A 20098-nucleotide genomic window follows, 5' to 3' on the forward strand; every position below is an offset into this window, starting at 1 on the left:
CTCAGCCCTTATTATTTGTAAAATGTGGGCCCTTGGTTGATCATGGGAGTCCATCTCAGCAGATATATTCCTTCTCGTGATTCATATCAAATGAATCTTCTTAGGTTCCACGCGCCAATAGAAAGGTTGGTATTTTCTACCCATAAAGTTTGGAATTTCACTCTTAAAGGGAACACAGCCAACACATTTTTCCCCCCTAACTATATGTAACTTTTAAAAATTGGAGACAAGACTATATATATTTCTGGCTTTGTTTATTCTCTTCCTCTGAACCTGGCCATTAGGTGGACATGAATGAATATACAATACTTTCAGAACCATCTAACAACATTCTGTAATTTTCACCAAGCAGCCGTACGTGTTGTACAAACTTCTTTAGCCAAGAGAGTAGACACGCTAAAAGCTCAGTAGCTACAGCAAGGAAAGGGGGAAAAGTAAAAATACTAATGCTGGTTTTGCAGAATAAAAATATTGTAATTACTCGTATTGGCCAAGATTTTCAATTATTTATGCTCTCCTCTGCTTATCACTTCCACTGAAAATTGGCAGCGGAGTAAATAAAATTCCGGCAATGTGCAGTCTGTGCCAAGGTTTAGATTTTAGCGAGATTTCATCTTTCAGAAAGATGCCTGAAAAATATGAGCTGATAAAGTGATGTGACAACAGTTTAGTAGCAGGAAATTTATTGTAGTGCTTTGGGATTGAAGAGATCATGTTAGCAAATTCGCATGCTCTCTCCAAACCCAAGAGAGAATATATATACAAACGGGATGGGGAAGGAGGAGGGTACTTTGAAATTATTATTAATTACCGGCCTTTGGCTAAAGACAGCTCCTTTACTAAACAGTTAGGGAGAAGCAGCAGGAGCCACCATTTTAATATTTTCATCTCCACCAAAATGTACCGATAAACTTTTTTTCCGCCAAAAAGTTCAAATAAAGAGCGGTAGGGAGCCTTCCTCCGACCCGTTTGGGGGCTGAACGCGAGGGGGCGGGCCGTAGCTTTTAGCCAATTGTAAGAGGCCTCCTCGCGCGCGGTCCCGCCTCTTCAGTTTGAGAAGGAACAGCCAATGAGAGCGCCGCTCTTTTAGCCAGCGGCGACCAAAGGAAGAAGAAGAGAGGGTATTGGTCGGCGGTCGGGGACTACTGCCCAATAGGAACAAGCCGCGGCCGCCATTTAGGCGGGCAGCTTGAGCTGCTGAGGAAGGGAGGTCGTAGTCGGGCGACGTGAATTTCGCCGGAGAAACAAACAAACGGCGGCGGGTTCGCGAGCCCGACTGCGTCTTTCCGGCTGCAGGTGAGGGCGCTTCCTTCTCCCCACTTCTGGCTCCGGAATAACTTCCTACCTTGGCCCCGGGGTGCGGAACTTAGGGACGCCCCCAGTGGAACCCCGCGCCCTGAGAAGGTTCGGCCGTTCTCGGCGGCGCCAACCGTCAGGGCTGAGGCGCCGGAATCCCGCTGGTTTCGGGGTTTCTGAGAGGCCCTCGGTCGGGGTGGGGGCGGGGAAGACAGGAAGTCCGAGCGATCCCGGAAGTTAACCGTGTTCGGAGGCCAGTTCTCCTCAGGCCCGAGTTTCCCCAACCCCGTCTCCCCGGAGCCGACCCTTAAAACTCTTCGTTTGCAAATAATTGTTCTCCGTGTGAGCGCTGGTCAGTTGCATCACTTCCGAGGTGACTGAAGAACCTAATTTTACATTTTATTTAGCTTAACCTCACAGCAACACCTGCGACGTACACACTTTTATTATTGTTATGTTACAGGTGAACTAGTTAGGGGAAACCCGCCTAAGGTCCCCCACCCCCCGGTATAGTAGCTTTCCGAGCAAGGATTTGAGCCAAAGTCGGCCTGCGGCCTGACTCCCTGGTGCCGCTTCTTATTTTGTTCATTGGGGTGCCAGCTCCTCCGGTCTGTGGTGGACATTGATTGGAATCTGAGTAACAAAGCTTGGTAAGATGAATTGGGGGAGGTTAACATTTTATTTTATTTTTTTTTATTTTTTTATTTTTTTTAATATTTTATTGATTTTGTACAGAGAGGAAGGGAGAGAGATAGAGAGTTAGAAACATCGATGAGAGAGAGTCATCGATCAGCTGCCTCTTGCACACCCCCCACTGGGGATATGCCCGCAACCAAGGTACATGCCCTTGACCGGAATCGAACCCGGGACCCTTCAGTCCCCAAGCCGACGCTCTGTCCATTGAGCCAAACCGGTCTTGGCGAGGTTAACATTTTAAACTCCCAACGCTGATGGCACAACTAAGTAGAAAATCGAGGTCACAGTTGCTTAAGGCTTTGGGGGGGGGGGGCGGGTAGTAGGACCTTCTTTTGCTCTAGGCCAGAGATTTTCAGCTGGTGTGTGTGTGTGTCAAGGGTTTTTTTTAACATGCAATACCTATTTAGTCAGGGGCACTGACCTTTTTTCCCCTCAGATTGTCAAGTTTATTTAAAAATATATATATATATATATATTTTAATGCATTTTATTGATTACTGAGAGGAATAGAGAGTCAGAAACATCGATGAGAGAGAAACATCTATCAGCCGCCTCCTGCATACCCCTCACTGGGGATGTGCCTGCAACCAAGGTACATGTCCTTGACCAGGACTCTTCAGTCTGCAGTCCGACGCTCTATCCACTGAGCCAAACCGGTTTCGGCTAAATATATTTTTGATTTCAGAAAGGAATGAAGAGGGAGAGACACCAATAATAGAGAATCATTGATGGCTGCCTCCTGCACGGGAATTGAACCATGACCTCCTGGTTCATATAGGTCAGTGCTCAACCACTGAGCCATGCCAGCATGACTAGATTGTCAAGTTAAAAAAAAAAAAAAAAATGACGACAGCCAACACAACCCGAGTTGTCTGGTGGGAGTGAATCAAAATTATACCTTTTAGTTTTTTGTCAGGTTGGCAAAAAAATACAGCCAAAACCGGTTTGGCTCAGTGAATAGAGCATCGGCCTGCGGACTGAAGGGTCCCAAGTTCAATTCCGGTCAAGGGCATGTACCTTGGTTGCGGGCACATCCCCAGTGGGGGGTTTGCAGGAGGCAGCTGATGGATGATTTTCTCTCATCGATGTTTCTGGCTCTCTGTCCCCCTCTCTTTCTCTCTCTAAAAAATCAATAAAATATATATTTTTTAAAAATACGTATTTTTTGATGTGCCACAGAATTTTAGTAATTATTTTATGTGTGCCATGAGATGAAAAAGGTTGAAAATCATTGTTATAGGTAACCGAGGGCTGGGGAGATTAATATTTCCCTTTATTGTTAGGAAACTTTGATCCAGAATAGCACTGTTCTGTAGAACTTTATGCCAGGATGAAAATGTTCCATATTTCTGCTGTGTCTGTAGCTCTGAATATTGAATGCTGATATGTTCTTAGTTGTTGGGCTTTGGGGTATTTTTGGTTTTGTGCAATTTTTTTAGGTATATGGTGGATAATTCAATAGGCATTTAGCATCTGCTGTGTACTTGATGCTGTGGAAGATAAAAGTGATGAAGCCAATAGATTTGGCTCTTGGTTTTCCTGTTCTAATCAGAACTGATTACTCCCTAATCACAACTGATATATGATGGGAAGAAATTTACTTTTTAATATTTATACTGAAAAGTACAGAGAATAACTTTAAAAAGACCTGTGGGTAAACCACCCAGGCCTAACAAATCTTGGTCTTTATCTTTTGATATAATAGCTTCCATTTTTTAAAAGAAATAAAAATATTATACATACAGTCAAAGCTTCATGTATCCCTGCACCCTCCCCCTCCTGAATTTGGTATTTTAAGTTTAGAAGGAAGCATGATTTTACATGTTTCTAAGTGTCCTAAAAATGGTATTCTAGAGGATTTGTTTGCCACCTGCTTCTCCTACTCCTGCGGATATTATTTTTGTAGAAATTATATTATGTTGGGGTTCTTTTTAAAAAAATGTATTTTATTGATTTTTTACAAAGAGGAAGGGAGAGAGAGAGAGACCTAGAGAAGTCGATGAGAGAAACATTGACCAGCTGCCTCTTGCACACCCCCTACCGGGGATGTACCTGCAACCAATGTACATGCCCTTGACCGGGCCCTTTCAATCCGCAGACCAACACTCCACCACTAAGCCAAACCGGTTTCGGCTATGTTGGGGTTCTTAGTTGGAAGAGAGTTTATGATTCCATTTTGACCCAAGGTTTTGCTTTACTTTGTTCTCCATTTTCTGAGTTCTTTCTTTTTAGTACTTCACTTAATCATATATCCTGGCTTGATCTTTTATTTTTATTACTGTCTTAATTGGCTATCTTTTTCTTATACTTTTTGGAAGAGTTCCACCACTTTATCTTCCATTCTTATTTTGCTTATTATTTTTCATTTCAAGGACTCTTCTGGTTTGTCCTTTTCTCTAGCAATCTTTTTACAAAGAAAGCTCTGTATTGGAAGCTCTGTATGAGTGGCTAACCCTTATCAATCGTGTGATTTTACTGTTAGATATATGGGCAGAGACCCAGTCATTTTCTAACAGTAAAATCCCATTGACTTTTTAGAGAGTGAGAGCGAAGGGGAGAGATGGAGAGAAACACTGATGTGAAAGGGACACATTAATTTGTTGCCTCCCACACGCACCCTGACCAGAGCCACCTCGAATCCTTCAGTGCTAGAAGTGAAAAATATTGATCAACTGCCTCCAGCATGTTCAACCATACTGGCAGGGCAAAGCTGTCCACTCTTGTCCAAACCTTCGTAACCACTAGTTTACACTCCCATAGTAACTTATAAACTAGTCACCAGGTGTGAAATCTTGCTTCCCGAAAGGCCATCCCTAACACAAGAAGAAACTCTCCAACAAAGCCTTCAGCGACAGTGTCCTGCCCTATTAAACTCATCCATGCTGTCTGCTCTTCCTTACTGTACTCATTACACTGGTCTGTCGGGTTTCTCAAATGCACCAAATCCCATGCTTGCCAGGGGCCTGTGTACTGATTTTCTAATGAAACTTCCTTGGCTCTTATAGTGCCAACTTCATTTAATCCTTTATTCCTCAGCTCAGTTTTATTCTTTCTTTCTTTTTTTAATTTATTTTTTTTAATATATTTTATTGATTTTTTTTTGCCCCCCTCCCTTCCTCCAACACATCCCCTCCCTCCCCAGAGTTTTGTGTCCATTGGTTGTACTTATATGCATGTATAAAAGTCCTTCGGTTGATCTATTATCTCCCCCAGATAGTTTTATTCTTTCTGAGAGGCCTTCCCTTACTGTTGTGTCTGAAATGATGTTTTTTGCCTCCGACTCTTAAAACCAAATATCACAATGTCTAATTTTCACATTCTCCCATTTGCTAGAATGTAAACTCTGTTATGCAATGCCTTGTCTAGAATGTAAACTCTGTTATGCAATGCCTTGTCTGTGGGGTGTCTACGTAACAGTGCTTAATAAATATTTGTTAAATGGAATTAGAAATGTGAAACATAATGAAAAGGATGGCGTAAATAAAGGTTGCTTAACCTTTTTGGAGAAATTAGGTAATTTCTACTTAGTAATTGAATTAATTTGGTAAATGTCCATATTCAGGTCATGACAAAAAACTGCAAGAGGTATGGGATATTACTTTCAGACCCAATAGTTCAGTCCTCTTATTTCTATTTAAGAAGATCGTACTATGGTCACATGACTTCGTGTTTTCAAAGGATGACCTTGACAACTGGCTGTAAGTGTTGTGGAGAAAAAAGTGGATGATTATCAAAACACCTCTGACTTAACTAAAATCTCAGTTTTGCCAAGAATGTTTTTAAATAGAATTCTACAAAACTAGATATGGTTATATCAACTATATGACATGTTTTATCTATTTTACTAATACCTTTTACAAATATTGCCTCCTCAGTGATGGCTCAAGAGGCAATGGAATATGATGTTCAGATACTGTTAGATCATAATGCTCTAGGACAACTTGCTCCAGCTGAACTTGTCAACAGCCTGCAGGGACCACCCTTAATGCAGTCTGCTCCTGCTGAAGTGGTCAGCAGCCAAGAGCGACCACGTCTGCTGCAGCCTGCCCCTGCCGAAGTGGTCAGCAGCCAAGAGCGACCACGTCTGCTGCAGCCTGCCCCTGCCGAAGTGGTCAGCAGCCAAGAGCGACCACGTCTGCTGCAGCCTGCCCCTGCCGAAGTGGTCAGCAGCCAAGGGGAACCACACCTGCTGCAGCCTGCTCCTGCTGAACCTGTCAGCAGCCAAGAGCGACCACGTCTGCTGCAGCCTGCTCCTGCTGAACCGGTCAGCAGCCAAGGGGAACCACCCCTGCTGCAGCCTGCTCCACAGGTGTCCATTGACCTGACTGAGGAAGTGGAGCTCTTGGGAGAAGAGAATGTGGAAAACATGAATCCAGGAACTTCAGAGGACCATGGACAAGGATCTGATGCTAACCCCACCATTCGAGTGGCTTCATTGCGCTCAGTGAGCAACTACATTAATGGGCTACAGAGACTTCATGGCATGCTGGAGCTCTTGAGACCCCCTCCAGACAACAACGTGGGGCCAGTAAGAACCAGGAGGAGGAGAGGGACTGCTTCACGCAGAGCAAGAACTGGAGGGCCTCAGAGGACGGATAATGCCAGGTAAGTAATAATATATAGGCAAAATTCCCAATCTGGTACTTGGGATTCGTACCAGATTGGGAATTTTGAACTTGGGCTCTGGTCATAACCCCAGTACTGCTTAAGATAGGCATTGTGACTTTTGACAAATCAGGTAACTTTTCTGAATCCCTGTTTTCTCACAGGTCAGATGAAAATAAAAGTGCTTGCTTTATTTACCTAACAAAGTAATTGAGGGGGCATGCTATACTTAATTTTTTTCCTCTCAAAGGAGAGGGAGAGAGAGAGAGAGACAGACAGACAGAGAGAGAGAGAGAGAAATATTCATCAGTTGCCTTTCCAGTGTGCCCCAACCGGAGATGGAATCTGAAAACGCTTAATGTATGCTGGCCGGGAATTGAACCAGCAACCTTTTAATGCATATGACAGCGTTTAACCACTGAGTCACTCTGGTGAGGCAAGGGATAAGTTATACTCAGATGCTTTGAAAACAGATGGGTTATTGGCCATGGCTTTTGTAGAGGCTGGCTTTTCTTTAGATCATTTGCATCTTATATAATTCTTAATTTGTAAGTTCACTCCACTCACCCAAGATCCATTGTTTATTGGCACTCTACATAGTGGTATAGGCTAGATTTAGAGAATCCTTGTGAAAAGGAGAATGTGAATTAGCTTATCTGACAGAGTGGGAAGCATTCCAGTCTTCCTCATCTGAGACTATGTTGAAGAGTTGAAAATATTTTTTCATAGAGTCAGTTTGAATTTACCTCTTGAAGGGCTAAGCTGTCAAGTCTTGACAGGATTATTATAAAGAATAATAATTGTCTATGTCTTACCAGTTCTTAATGTCCCCTTGCTTTATTTGAAAGACTTTATTTTATATATGGTCTTTTAAATATTTTCATGTTTAAAGAGGTAGAATTCATTTTATGGACCCCAAGAATGTTTTGATCAAGGTCTCATAGCTACCACACAGAAGAAGTAGAGCTGGTATTGAACCTGGATTGGACTCATTTTCTACATATATAGATATAGAAGGAGCTTAATCCTTTTGTCTTAACATTATGAAAATAGTGAGATGGTACTAAAAACAGTGGCTAGGTCATCTATTTTTACAAATGAGGAAGCTGATAAGATAATTTGTGATTTGTCTGAGGTAACTCTGGAATTGGAATTGTGCCTTCGGTTTCAGGATTCAGCGTCCTTTTCCATGGATCCTGCTGATACTGTAGAAGGGCCTGCTATTAATGTGGTTCCAGTCTCTGTAGGGCCTGGTCACTCCTGGATGTGACCCATCAAAGATGGTGGGTGCCTAGTGCTGTGGTAAACAAGAGTTACAAATGCATCCAACTCTGTTATTTTAAGGTGTCATTCCTTCAGATTATGAAGGCAAAAATAAGACTTCACACAGTTGTGTGATAGGTGACAGTACCTTGTAGTGCAGTTTCGGGCCTCTGTTGAAGGGAGTAAATGGGCTGAGAGTTAAGAGTGATATCCCCAGGGACTGGCTAAGACGCCTCTCACAGTATTCCTCAGCCTTGGTTGTTCGTACAATCAGTTGAGTGCTCTTGGTCGGGGACACTTGTGTTAACCACCTCACAGAATAACACTTATAAACCAAGTGCCAGTTTACAGAGGGAAATAGGAACTCTACAGAGAACAAATTATCTTGTTGGCATGTTCAGCGTTATACTCCTAGAAGATATTTACACACACAACCCAAACAATAAAATTAGAAAATTGTTGACATATGTAGAATCTGTGCTCGGGTTACAGTATTTAGATGTTGAAAGATATTAATCAAGCTATTTAACTGACAGTCACATGTTTGTTTCCACAAAGTGGAATAAACTTAAAAGACCAAGGACTGTGTAGTTCAGTGTAAAGAACATGGATTCTGGAGCCAGATAAATGTGCATTAAAACTTTATTAGATTAGACTAGACTAGACTAGACAAATTAGACATTTCTATTAGAAAGAAATGCCCTGGCCAGTTTGGCTCAGTGGATAGAGCATCAGCCTGTGGATTGAGGGTCCCAGATTCTCTTCTGGTCAAGGGCACATGCCTGGGATTCCAGCTCAGTCCCTAGTAGGAGGTGTGCAAGAGGCAACCAGTGATTCTAATCATAGATGTTTCTCTCTCTCTCTCACCCTTCCTCTCTGACATCAATAAAAATAATATATATTTTTAAATGAATATTATAGCTATTTGCAGATTATATAATCCTTGTATTTATCATCAAGTTGTGAAAAAAACCAAACCCAAGAGGCCACAATATGGTCCTATTCATGAAAATACAGAATAAGCAAATCCATTGAAACAAAGTAAATTAGTGGTGCCACAGGCTATGGGGGAAGGAGAAAAGAAAATGACTGCTTATGGGTACAGAGGTCACTTTAGAATCTTGTGATTATGCTAAAAATCACTGGTTTGTGCTCTTAAATTGCTAATCAAAGCCTTTACAATTGCTACTAATTTTAATTTATTCACATCACTTATAAGGGTGAATCTTCTACTTATTGAATGGGATACCAAATAATGTTTATTTTGTTCTATTTAATCATCCATTTTGAAATATATATATTTTATTGATTTTTTTTTTTTTAATAGAGAGGAAGGGAGAAGGATAGAGAGTTAGAAACATCAACGAGAGAGAAATATTGATCAGCTGTCTCCTGCACACCTCCCACTGGGGATGTGCCTGCAACCAAAGTATATGCCCTTGACTGGAATTAAACATGGAACTCTTCAATTTACAGGCTGAAGCTCTACCTACTGAGCCAAACCAGTTAGGGCAATCATCCATTTATTTTTTTTTAATCTTTATTGTTCAGATTATTACAAGTATTCCTCTCCCCCCGTCCCCTCCCATAGCTCCCCTCCACCTGATTCCCCACCCCACCCCATTCCCTTATACCCCACCACTGTCTTCATAGGTGTAAGCTTTTTGTCCAATCTCTTCCCACACCTTTCGGACCCTCCTTCCCCCTGAGAATTGTCAGTCCACTCCCTTTCTATGTCCCTGATTCTATTATATTCGCCAGTCCATTCTGTTATTCAGACATTTTAATTCACCTGATTTTTAGATTCACTTGTTGGTAGGTATGTATTTGATGTTTTTTTGTTGTTCATAATTTTGATCTTTACCTTTTTCTTCTTCTTCCTCTTCTTAAAGAATACCCTTTAGCATTTCATGTAATCCTGGTTTGGTGGTGATGAACTCCTTTAGCTCTTTCTTGTCTGTGAAGCTCTTTATCTGACCTTCAATTCTGAATAATTTTGCTGGGTAGAGTAATCTTGGTTGTAGGTTCTTGCTGTTCATCACATTGAATATTTCTTGCCACTCCCTTCTGGCCTGCATAGTTTCTGTTGAGAAATCAGCTGACAGTCATAAGGGTACTCCCTTGTAAGTAACTTTCTCTCGCTGCTTTCAAGATTCTCTCTTTGTCTTTTGCCCTTGGCATTTTAATTATGATGTATTGGTGTGGTCCTCTTTGGATTCTTCTTGTTTGGGGTTTTCTGCACTTTCTGAACTTGTAAGTCTATTTCTTTCACAAGGTAGGGAAAGTTTTCTGTTGTTATTTATTCTAATAGGTTTCCAATATTTTGCGCTCTCTCTTCTTCTGGCACTCCAAAAATTCGGATGTTGGTACACTTAAAGTTGTCCCAGAGACTCTTTACACTATCATCATATTTTTGGATCATTTTTTGTTTTTGTTTTTTCTGGTTGAGTATATTTTCTTTTCTCATATTTCAGATCTTTGGTTTTGATTCTTGGGGTTTGTTGATCTACAGTTGAGTTTCTGTATATTCTTTATTTCAGACAGTGTATGCTTAATTTTTAACTTTGTCGTCGTCTTCTTTTTTTTTTTTTTTTTTTTTTTTTGCATTTTCATTAAGGTCCTTGAAGGTCTCATCCAGTTTCTCAGCAGTTTTTAGAAGATTTTTGAGTAACCTTATAAATGTGGTTTTGAACTCTATGACGTCCAATAGTTTACTTTCCTCCATTTCTTTCATTCTTGACATGTTTCTGTGTCTCCGCATTTTGGCTACTTTCCTGTGTTGATGGAATGGCTTTGTGTAGTAGGTGAACTATAGGTGACAGTAGCTCAGCCTCCCCAATCACCTGAGGTGGACGCTCTTGGTACACCCCTTTGTGGGCTGAGTGCCAAGTCTTAATGTAGTTTAGCCTTTATTGCTGTTGGTACACTAGGAGGAATTTATCTCCAGGCCAATTTGCTGTGGGGACCTGCTGTGTTTACAATGGAAGAACTGCTGTGCTAGAGACATGCTTATGGTGCAGGACTTGTTTCATTGGGGCTTTAGTGCTCACTGAGTCTGACTCTTGAATGTGTCACTTACGGGTATGAGGAGTTGAAATCTGGTATCTCACACTGACCACTAGGTAGACTGGCTTCTGGATCTCCAATGGGGTGCAGGTTAGCTACTGTCTGAAGCCACCCTGCAGGAGCTACAGGGAGAATTACAGTTTTCTCTTCTTCGCTTGGGATTTGGAGGTTTTGAATCTGTCTGAACCGGATTGCAAGTTTGCTAGGTTAAGCTGTGATAGAGAAGGCGATTCATATGCAAAAGCCGCTGCTTGGAGCTAGGGTGGGTTTGTAGGTTGTGCGGGGTAGGGTCTCAGGGCGGGGTAGGGTCTCAGGGCGTCACCAGGCTAGGGCGTGGCAATAGCTGCCAGCCAGCTGTCCCTGCACCTCCGACCGTATCTCCATGCTTCATGCCCCAGTGCAACAAGCAATTATTCCTTCGTGTAGCTCTGCAAGCAAGCCACCCTCACTTTCTGACCCGATGGCAGGCAGACCAGCTTCTCCCCATAGGAGTTTGGGTCCTGCGCATCTCCCCAGAAACTGGATTTCAGAGTAATCAAGAGCTTGTATCCCTTCAGGTTGAAGAAAGCAACACCCGCCACCCACCAGTTCAGATCACGCTCACCTCTGTACCTCAGCTTTTCAGCTTTTGTGCACTGAATGCTTTTTTCTTTTTCCTTCTAATTGTAGAACTTACACTCAGCCAGCTGTCCCACGGTTCCGGGTGATAAACGTTTTGTCTTTTAGTTGTAGTTTTGAAATGGTTGTGCAAGGCAACAGTTTAGGTGTTTACCTATGCTGCCATCTTGGCTTCTCCCCATCCATTTTTTAATAGAAAGCCCTAGTTAGTCATAAATTTTAGCAATCCTATGAGAAATCAAAAGTTTTCTGCATGAGCAATCTCCAATATTTCTGGGTAATAATATATCTTAATGTCATAAAAAGTTATTAAAACTTAAAGTAGCCCTAACCGGTTTAGCTCAGTGAATAGAGCATTGGCCTACAGACTGAAGGGTCCCAGATTCGATTCCAGTCAAGGGCATGTTCCGGACCTTGGTTGTGGGCACATCCCCAGTAGGAGGTGTACAGAAGGCAGCTGATCGGTGATTCTCTCTCATCGATGTTTCTAACTCTGTCCCTCTCCCTTCCTTTCTGTAAAAAAATCAATAAAATATATTTTTAAAAATAAAATAAAACTTAAAGTAGGTCACCTTTCACTAATACTTTGTGATTGTTAGCTTGGTAGTATGTTCTAAAGTTAAGAACACCTTTTAGATTTTTAATATCAAATGTCATTAATTCTGGGTGGAGTATGGCTTGCTACCTTGAAAATGAGGAAAACTGAAGTTTAAAAGTGGTTATGGTTAAAAGTCAGCCAGCCAGAATGAATTGGAATGTTAAATCTGCTCCCAACATTTTGAGTTCTTTTTTGATATGTTGTGTTTTTAATCTTAACCAGATATTAAGCTTGAGAAGAAAAACAATCCTATATAATAAAAGCCTAATGTATTGTGTCCAGTCATCCAGTTGTCTGTTCAACCATTCAAAGCATCCCTTCCTGGTCCCCATTATGCACTCCTGGGGTCCCTCGGCCTGTCCTGGGTCCTCTCACAATCCAGGACCCCTCAGGACCCCAGAGAGCTAGTTTCAGCCCTTTGGCGGAATGACTGGTTGCTAAGATGCGAACTGACCACAAGGGGGCAGATGCTCAAGGCAGGAACTGCCTCCTGATGGTCAGTGCACTCCCACAGGTGGAGTGCCTCTCAGCCAGAAGCTAGGCTCAATGTTCCCTGAGGGCTCCCGGACTGCAAGAGGGCAGGCCAGGCTGAGGGATCCCCGAATGCACAAACTTTGTGCACTGGGCCTCTAGTGTCTTAAAATAAGAGCTGAAATGATGACTGAAGCCAGACGTCATTCTATATCCCAAAAGGCCTGATCTACCTAACTGTAGCAGCAGAATCCATGAGACCATATTTGACCAACAGTCCTTTTTCTCCATGCCCACTTTCTGTTTTCAATCCCCTAATATTGACAGACAGATTGCTGAGTCATATCTTTTAAAAGGTATTAAGACATAGGGAAAAGGGCCAGTAAAGTAGAATTAGCTTTTAGTAGAAGAGTCAAGCTCCAGAGTGGGCTAATATAATTGAGTGGAAGAGAGTATGTATACAGACCAGCCACCATCTGCCTAAATCTGCTATTTTGTTCAAAGGCAGCATTTAAGGGTCTGGAGATGGATTCAAATGAGTAGGATTTGCCTCCAAATCACATTGGGTTATTTTTATGAATGGTCTATTATACATTCTATTGCCTTTCTTCATAAATAGGTCCAGAGCACCACCATTGGATGCTTACTTTCAAGTGAGCAGGAGCCAACCTTCTTTGCCAACTACTTCTCATGATTCAGGGGCTGGCAATCCTGTATCTGAAGACTTGCAGGCACCAAGTAGTTCTGATTCTGACAATGAAAGTTCCATAGAGTATGAAGAGGTGGTTGTGCAGATAGATGAACCTGAAGTTGCCAATTTAGAAGGTGAGTGTTTATTTAGGTTTGGATTCACATGGCTAATATATGGAAAGCTTAGACTCCAGCCCGGCTTGGTGTGGCTGTTTAGAGCATTGGTCCGTGTACCGAAGGGTCTCCTGTTCAATTCCCAGTTAAGGGCATATACCTGGGTTGCAGTTTGCACCCCTGGTGGCGGACACCTGTGGAAAGCAACCAATTGATGTTTCTCTTTCCCATTTCTTCCTTACCACTCTCACTAAAATCAATGGAAAAATATCCTCCAGTGAGGATTAACAAACAACAAATATTCAGACTTCAAAAGACTAGAGTCTCTGGATACGTGTTTTGATATTTTTCTTTTCCCCCCCACAAATGCTATAGATTTCTGCTTTATAGTGCAGCTTTCACTGGCCATAATTATATAAACAGGATTTGATTTGACTTGCAATTTAATATGATTTGTGACCCAGTGAATCATTTATAATGACATTTTATATTCCCTTTCATTTTCTTAGACATCTGAGAAGGAACTAGATTTTTGTTTGTTTGATTGTTTTTAAAGAAAAGCTTTGTAAATTCAGCGCCCTATCTAGTCTTCTACTTTTTAAGTCCTAGTATAATGTTATGTATTTCGCAAATGGAACTTTATTTAGCAACTGGTGGGCAGAGACCTCTAAAGCATATGTCTTGCTTACATTAAAAACCCTCTGATACCCCAGATTGTGGGGTTTTCCCACTAAATGGAACTAGGGCCTTTTGGAGAAATGGCTTTCCAGGTCCAGGATAGGAATCTCAAATATGAGTCTAGGGCATTTTATTAGGCTAGAAAGCAAGGAGATGATCTAAGTCTCATAGAGTTATATCATAAGAACAACCTAGAAAGGGTTTTTTGGTTACCTAAAATAAAATAGGACAGTTTGAGCATCAAAAAGAATACTGTTTATTTGTTTTTTAAATAGGTTGAAATGCATTAAATCTATGAAAATATATAAATTAATAATTATGTACTTTTTAAAAACCTTATTTATTGCCCTGGTCACGTAGCTCAGTTGGAGTGTTGTCCCAACATACCAAGGTTGGCAGTTTCATCCCTGGTCAGGGCACATACAAGAATCAACCAATGAATGCATAAATAAGTGGAACAACAAATTGATGTCTCTCAAAAAAAAAAAAAATCAATAAAAACAAACTCATTTAGTCATTTTAATAAATTATAGGAGCCCTAACTCAGTCTAAAAGCTGAAAAATAAAGGAGTAAACATTTATCCTGCCTTTCCTTGTGTGAACTGTATTCAGGAAAATCAAATAATTGATGAAGGAAGTTTTAGGGTTGTTTTTAAAGACTTTCTTTTAGAGTAGTTGAAAAAAAGGGATCACAACAAAATTGAGAGCAAGATACAGAGATTTCTCATATACCCTCTATCTCTGCACATGCATTGCCTGCCTCTCCATTGTCAGCATCATTCACCAGAATGGTGCATTTGTTATCTACCTAATAAAGAGTAACATGCTAATTGACCGTAACTTTGCAACAGCCAATCAGGCATGAGTATGCAAATTAACTCAAAAATGGTGGGTTGATTTGCATATGCAGACACTTCAGGGACGGGGCAGTTCACTTTCTGCACCACCCCAACCACTCCTGGCCTCTGGGCAGCGTGGAAAGGCAGAAAGGCGGTTAGGGTCAAAGAAAAGGTGGTGCCAGCAGCAAGGGGAAGGAAGGCCCTTTCTTGCATGAATCTTTGTGCATTGGGCCTCTAGTATATCATAATTACCTGAAGTCCATAGTTTACTTTAGGGTTTACTTTTGGTGTTACACATTTTATAGGCTTGGACAACCATCATTCTAATATACAGAGCATATTCACTGCCCTAAAATCTCTCTGCTCTGCCATTGTATCCCTGCCACTCATGCCAAAGGGAGATTTTTTTAAATAGAAGAATTACCACTCTAGCTGATTTGGCTCAGTGGATAGAGCATCATCCTGTGGACTGGAAGGTCCCAGGTTTGATTGCCCGGGTTTGTGAGCTCAATCCCCACTAATGGGCAGGCAGAAGGTCAATGATTCTCTCTCACCATTGATGTTTCTATCTCTACCTGTCCCTTCCTTTCTGAAATCAATTAAAATATAGTTATAAGTAAATAAATAAAAGAATTACCTAGTAATGGCAGAAATTACTAGGGGGGTCATTTTGTGGTTCCTAATAAAGCAATGTAAACAGGTAAAGACCATCAATGGATCCTTAAAGTCATTTGGTTGAAAAGTTAATGGAATTCTTTTTCTAGAGGACCAGGCTAAAATCTCCAGAACTTATGTGCCTTTTGATATGCTATAGTCAGAAAAATCCACACCACTAAGAAATATTATTGCAAAACAAAAAACTTGAATTTATTTAAGACTCTAGATATAATAACTAATTTGCACAGTTTACAGAAAGGAATAGAGGAACAGGTAGCAGTATCTCAAAGATGCAATCATTCAAATCTAAAATGTATGACATTTGGAACATCTACAAAAATACCTAAATGTATATGAAAATCTGGTTTTGTAAAGGGAAAATCTCAAATCAGTGGGGATAAGAGACTTCAGTTCTTGTTAAAACTGGATATCTAACTGAAAAACAATAAAAGTGTATTCATTCCTTATATTATAAAACAGGATATAGGAAGGAAGGCCCTTTTTACCCTGGAGATCTAGGGTAAAAAATTAAACCATTTTGGTATTAGAAGAGTATATGAGTGATAAAATCCAGAAATAAGGAGTACTTCAAAATCTAGAAGCAATCCAAGAAAATTCACATGAAAAATGACTAAAAATTAAAAATCACCTCCTTGCCAAAACTGGTTTGGCTCAGTGGATAGAGCGTCGGACTGCAGACTGAAAGGTCCCAGGCTCCATGCGTGCACATCCCTAGTAGGGGGTGTGCAAGAGGCAGCTGATTGATGACTCTCTCTCATCGATGTTTCTAACTATCCCTCTACCTTCCTCTCTGTAAAAAAAAATTAATAAAATATATATATTTTTAAAAATCACCTCCTGCCAAAACCGGTTTGGCTCAGCGGTAGAGCGTCGGTCTGCGGACTGAAAGGTCGCAGGTTTGATTCCGGTCAAGGGCATGTACTTTGGTTCCGGGCACATCCCCGGTAGGGGGTGTGCAAGAGGCAGCTGGTCGATGTTTCTCTCTCATTGACGTTTCTAACTCTTTATCTCTCTCCTTTCCTCTTTGTAAGAAAAATCAATAAAATATATATATTTTTTAAAATCACCTCCTTAACCATTAATGAAGGTGTGAAAGATTGATGAAGACCCTGATAGTTCAGGGGTCGGACTGACAACACCGCAACCCAATATGAGCCTCCTGATGAGCTATAATCAGAGATGCACAGCCTAAGAAGTATCTTGCTGCCTCTCCTTTTCCCCCAAAACCAGAATTGAATCTCTTGAAGCCTCTGGACCTGTCAGTTTATAGGAAATGTAAGCAGTGCCACAAGAAAACCGCCAAATCCAGGATGTAGCACTTTTTATAAGACCAATGACCAAACTCCTCCAATATGTCAGTGACAAGGAGGGGATAAAAATGAGTAAAGGAAAATTGTTATGAAGGAAAAAAAAGACTTAAGAGACATAACAGTTAAGCTCATTTTGGAGACCTTGTTTAGATCCTGGTTGAAATAAATTCACTGTAGTAAATATAGTTGGGAAATTTCAAATATGAACTGGATGCCTGGGTATTAAAGGATTAGTGTTAATTTTATGAGGTACAATAATAATGTTATGTAAAAGTAAATCCTGACAGTTAGTGTTATAAAAGTTTTTACAAGTGAAATGATATTTAAGAGTTTGTTATTAAGTATTCCAAAAGAAATAATGGGAATCAGGCTAAGCTGGAACAAGATTATAAAAATAATTGATTATTTTGAAATTGGTTGATGGATTCTGTCTTCTTTTTATATATATTTAAAAATATGTAAAATAAATGGTGGGAAATTCGCTGATGCTACTTGGGAAAATTGTCATCCCTTTTTCAGTGACACTACCAATTAGAAATGGTGAGTTCAGGCTCTCCTAGCCTCTGATACCTTATAACATATGTCTTTTGTTATCACCTATTCTGTTATTTCTGGAAACGATTTGGCAGAACAACCAGGAGGTGTTTCAGCAGAGCAAGAAGTTACATGTAGTGGTGGAAGAGAGACACTCCCCAAGCAGGTAATCTGAACTTTTTTTTTTTTTTTTAATAAATTTTTATTGTTCATATTATTACAAATGTTCCTTTCCCCCCCCTTCTCACCCCACCCTCTGCCCTTTCCCCACCCCCATTGTCCTCATCCATAGGTGCACAGTTTATGTTCAGTCTCTTCCCACATCCCCCTCTCCCCTTTTCCCCAAGAATAAACAGTTCACTCCCCTTCCATACCTCTGATTCTATTATATTCAACAGTTAATATTGTTCATCAGATTTATTTTTTTTTCCCCCTTGGTTTTTAGATTCACTTGTTGATAGTTACGTATTTGTTGTTCATAATTTTTATCTTTATTTACTTTCTCTTCTGAAAGAACCCCCTTCAGCAATTCATATAATTCTGGTTTGGTGGTGATGAACTCCTTTAGCTTTTTTTTATTAGTGAAGCTCTTTATCTGACCTTCGAATCTGAGTGATAGCTTTGCTGGATAGATTATCTTTGGCTGTAGGTTCTTGCTATGTATCACCTTGAATATTTCTTGCCATTCCCGTCTGGCCTGCATGGTTTCTGTTGAGAAATCAGCTGACAATCGTATAGGTGCTCCTTTATAGGTAACTACCTTCTTTGCTCTTGCTTCTTTTAATATTCTCTCTTTGTCTTTTGCTCTTGGAATCTTAATTATGATTTGTCTTGGTGTGGTCCTCTTTGGATTCCTTTTGTTTGGAGTTCTGTGCGCTTCCTGGACTTGTAAGTCTAATTCTTTCACCAGGTGGGGAAAGTTTTCTGTCACTATTTCTTTCAGTATGTTTTCGATATCTTGCTCTCTCTCATCTTCTGGGACCCCCATAATTCTGATGTTGGTTCGCTTGAAGTTGTCCCAGAGGTTTCTTACATTATCTTCCAACTTTCTGGATTCTCTGGCCTTCTTGCGTCTGCGGAGGAGTGTCTTCTGGCTCTTTATGTTCCAAATCTTTGACTTGATTCTTGCGATCTTCCATTCTGTTTTTAGGACTCCATAAAATATTTTTTATTTCAGACAATATATTCTTTATTTCTTGTTGATCCCTTATTATTTCTAGTTGATCCCTTTTCATATCCTCATAGGTCTTGTTTATTTTATCGGCCTTTTCTAGGAGATTCTTGAACAACCTTATAAGTGTGGTTTTGAACTCTATATCCAGTCGCTTTTTGTCCTCCATTTCTTTCATTTGTGATCTATTTGGTTTAGGCATTTTGGCAGGCAGCTTTCCTGAGGGGGCGGGGTTTCAGGGTGGAGCCTATAGCCTTGGCTTCCGTCAGCCCCACCCTATGCGACTCCTGAGACTCAGGGTCCTCCTGTACTTGTTGCGAGCGCCTCTGAGAGAAAGGTGCCCTCGATTTTCACCTGCTGCCAAACTGTCTATGCTCTCCCCCAATGAGTCCGGTATTGGGGTTCAGTTCAGTTGGTAGTGGGATTGGAGGTGGCGTTCAGAGCAGTCTGAAGCCCCTGTCTCCTTCCCGTCAGGGCAATCCCACGGCACAGCTGGCCGGCCCTTCTCTGCGCGCAGTGTGCGCGCCTCCGGGACCTCCTTTCGCCGCTTCCCCGGAGTCCTGCCTTACAGCCCGGCTCCCTATGGATGAGCCTGGGTCCCTGGGGTCTGGCCTAGAATTGGGGTTCAGAGCAGTTGGAGCTGGGCCCAGCACAGTCGGAGCTTTTCTCTCCTTCCCGCTTGGGACCGCCAGCCAGGCACTCGGCCTCCCTCCTCTCCGGCTCTGTCCTCTCTGCGCGCGCTGCTTGTCTCCGTACCTTGGGCTTTTACAGCTCCTCCGCGCTTCCTTCTGGTTTTCTCCTTGCTTCTCGTTGTAGAATTTCCAGTCAGTCGACTTTCCTGTAGTTCTGGGTAATGTCCATTTTATATTTTAGTTGTATTTTGTTGAAATTGTTGTGTGCAGCTCCGGCTAGTTGCCTACCCGAGCAGCCATCTTGGATTCTCCCCTGAACATTTTTTTTTTTTTAATGAAAAGGTTTGGATTTTTCACTTAGAAGGAGACTGCAGGCTAAAATGAAAAACTTGTAGGCTTTATAAGAGGAGGTCTAGGAGTAGATCTTATCTAAGTTAGTCATTTGTGTGACTTCTTTCTCTTAGTTTTAAAAAGGGTTCGCAGATGGAGGGTGAAGATGTGAGGGTAACTTGTGCTATCTAACTAACAAGGTTAAGTATCAATTAAAATAATATATAAGAATGAACTGTCTGGCAGAAGGTGATAGCCATGTGATAAGCAATTTTTAATTTAAAAAATAACAAATTAATTGAAACTGGTTTGGCTTAGTCAATAGAGCTTCGGCCTGCGGACAGAAAGGTCCCAGGTTCGATTCTAGTCAGGGGCATGTACATTGGTTGCAGGCACATCCCCAGTAGGGCATGTTCAGGAAGCAGTTGATTGATGTTTCTCTCTCATCAATGTTTCTAGCTCTCTATCTCTGTCCCTTTCTCTTTGTAAAAAATCAATAAAATGTATTT

At 41.2% G+C, this 20098-nt stretch overlaps 1 protein-coding gene across 5 annotated transcripts in view; it reads left to right on the forward strand.

Annotated features, from left to right (window-relative positions):
- The first annotated feature begins 1179 nt into the window (after positions 1 to 1179).
- The window catches only part of RFWD3 (ring finger and WD repeat domain 3), a 40086-nt gene continuing 21167 nt past the window's right edge, over positions 1180 to 20098 (forward strand). For 2 of the 5 annotated variants that reach the window (XM_045582682.1, XM_045582683.1), the window contains exons 1-4: positions 1525 to 1669; positions 5868 to 6597; positions 13233 to 13438; positions 17552 to 17622. In XM_045582682.1, the coding sequence (XP_045438638.1) occupies positions 5870 to 6597; positions 13233 to 13438; positions 17552 to 17622 (1005 nt within the window). In that variant the 5' untranslated portion in view covers positions 1525 to 1669; positions 5868 to 5869. Of the gene's footprint in view, positions 1297 to 1523; positions 1670 to 1791; positions 1947 to 5867; positions 6598 to 13232; positions 13439 to 17551; positions 17623 to 20098 lie in introns of those variants that run through there. The other 3 variants (XM_036441022.2, XM_045582684.1, XM_036441023.2) reach the window with 3 other exon arrangements.

Source organism: Pipistrellus kuhlii, unplaced genomic scaffold (assembly GCF_014108245.1).
Source record: "Pipistrellus kuhlii isolate mPipKuh1 unplaced genomic scaffold, mPipKuh1.p scaffold_m20_p_17, whole genome shotgun sequence".
NCBI classification, from domain to species: domain Eukaryota; kingdom Metazoa; phylum Chordata; class Mammalia; order Chiroptera; family Vespertilionidae; genus Pipistrellus; species Pipistrellus kuhlii.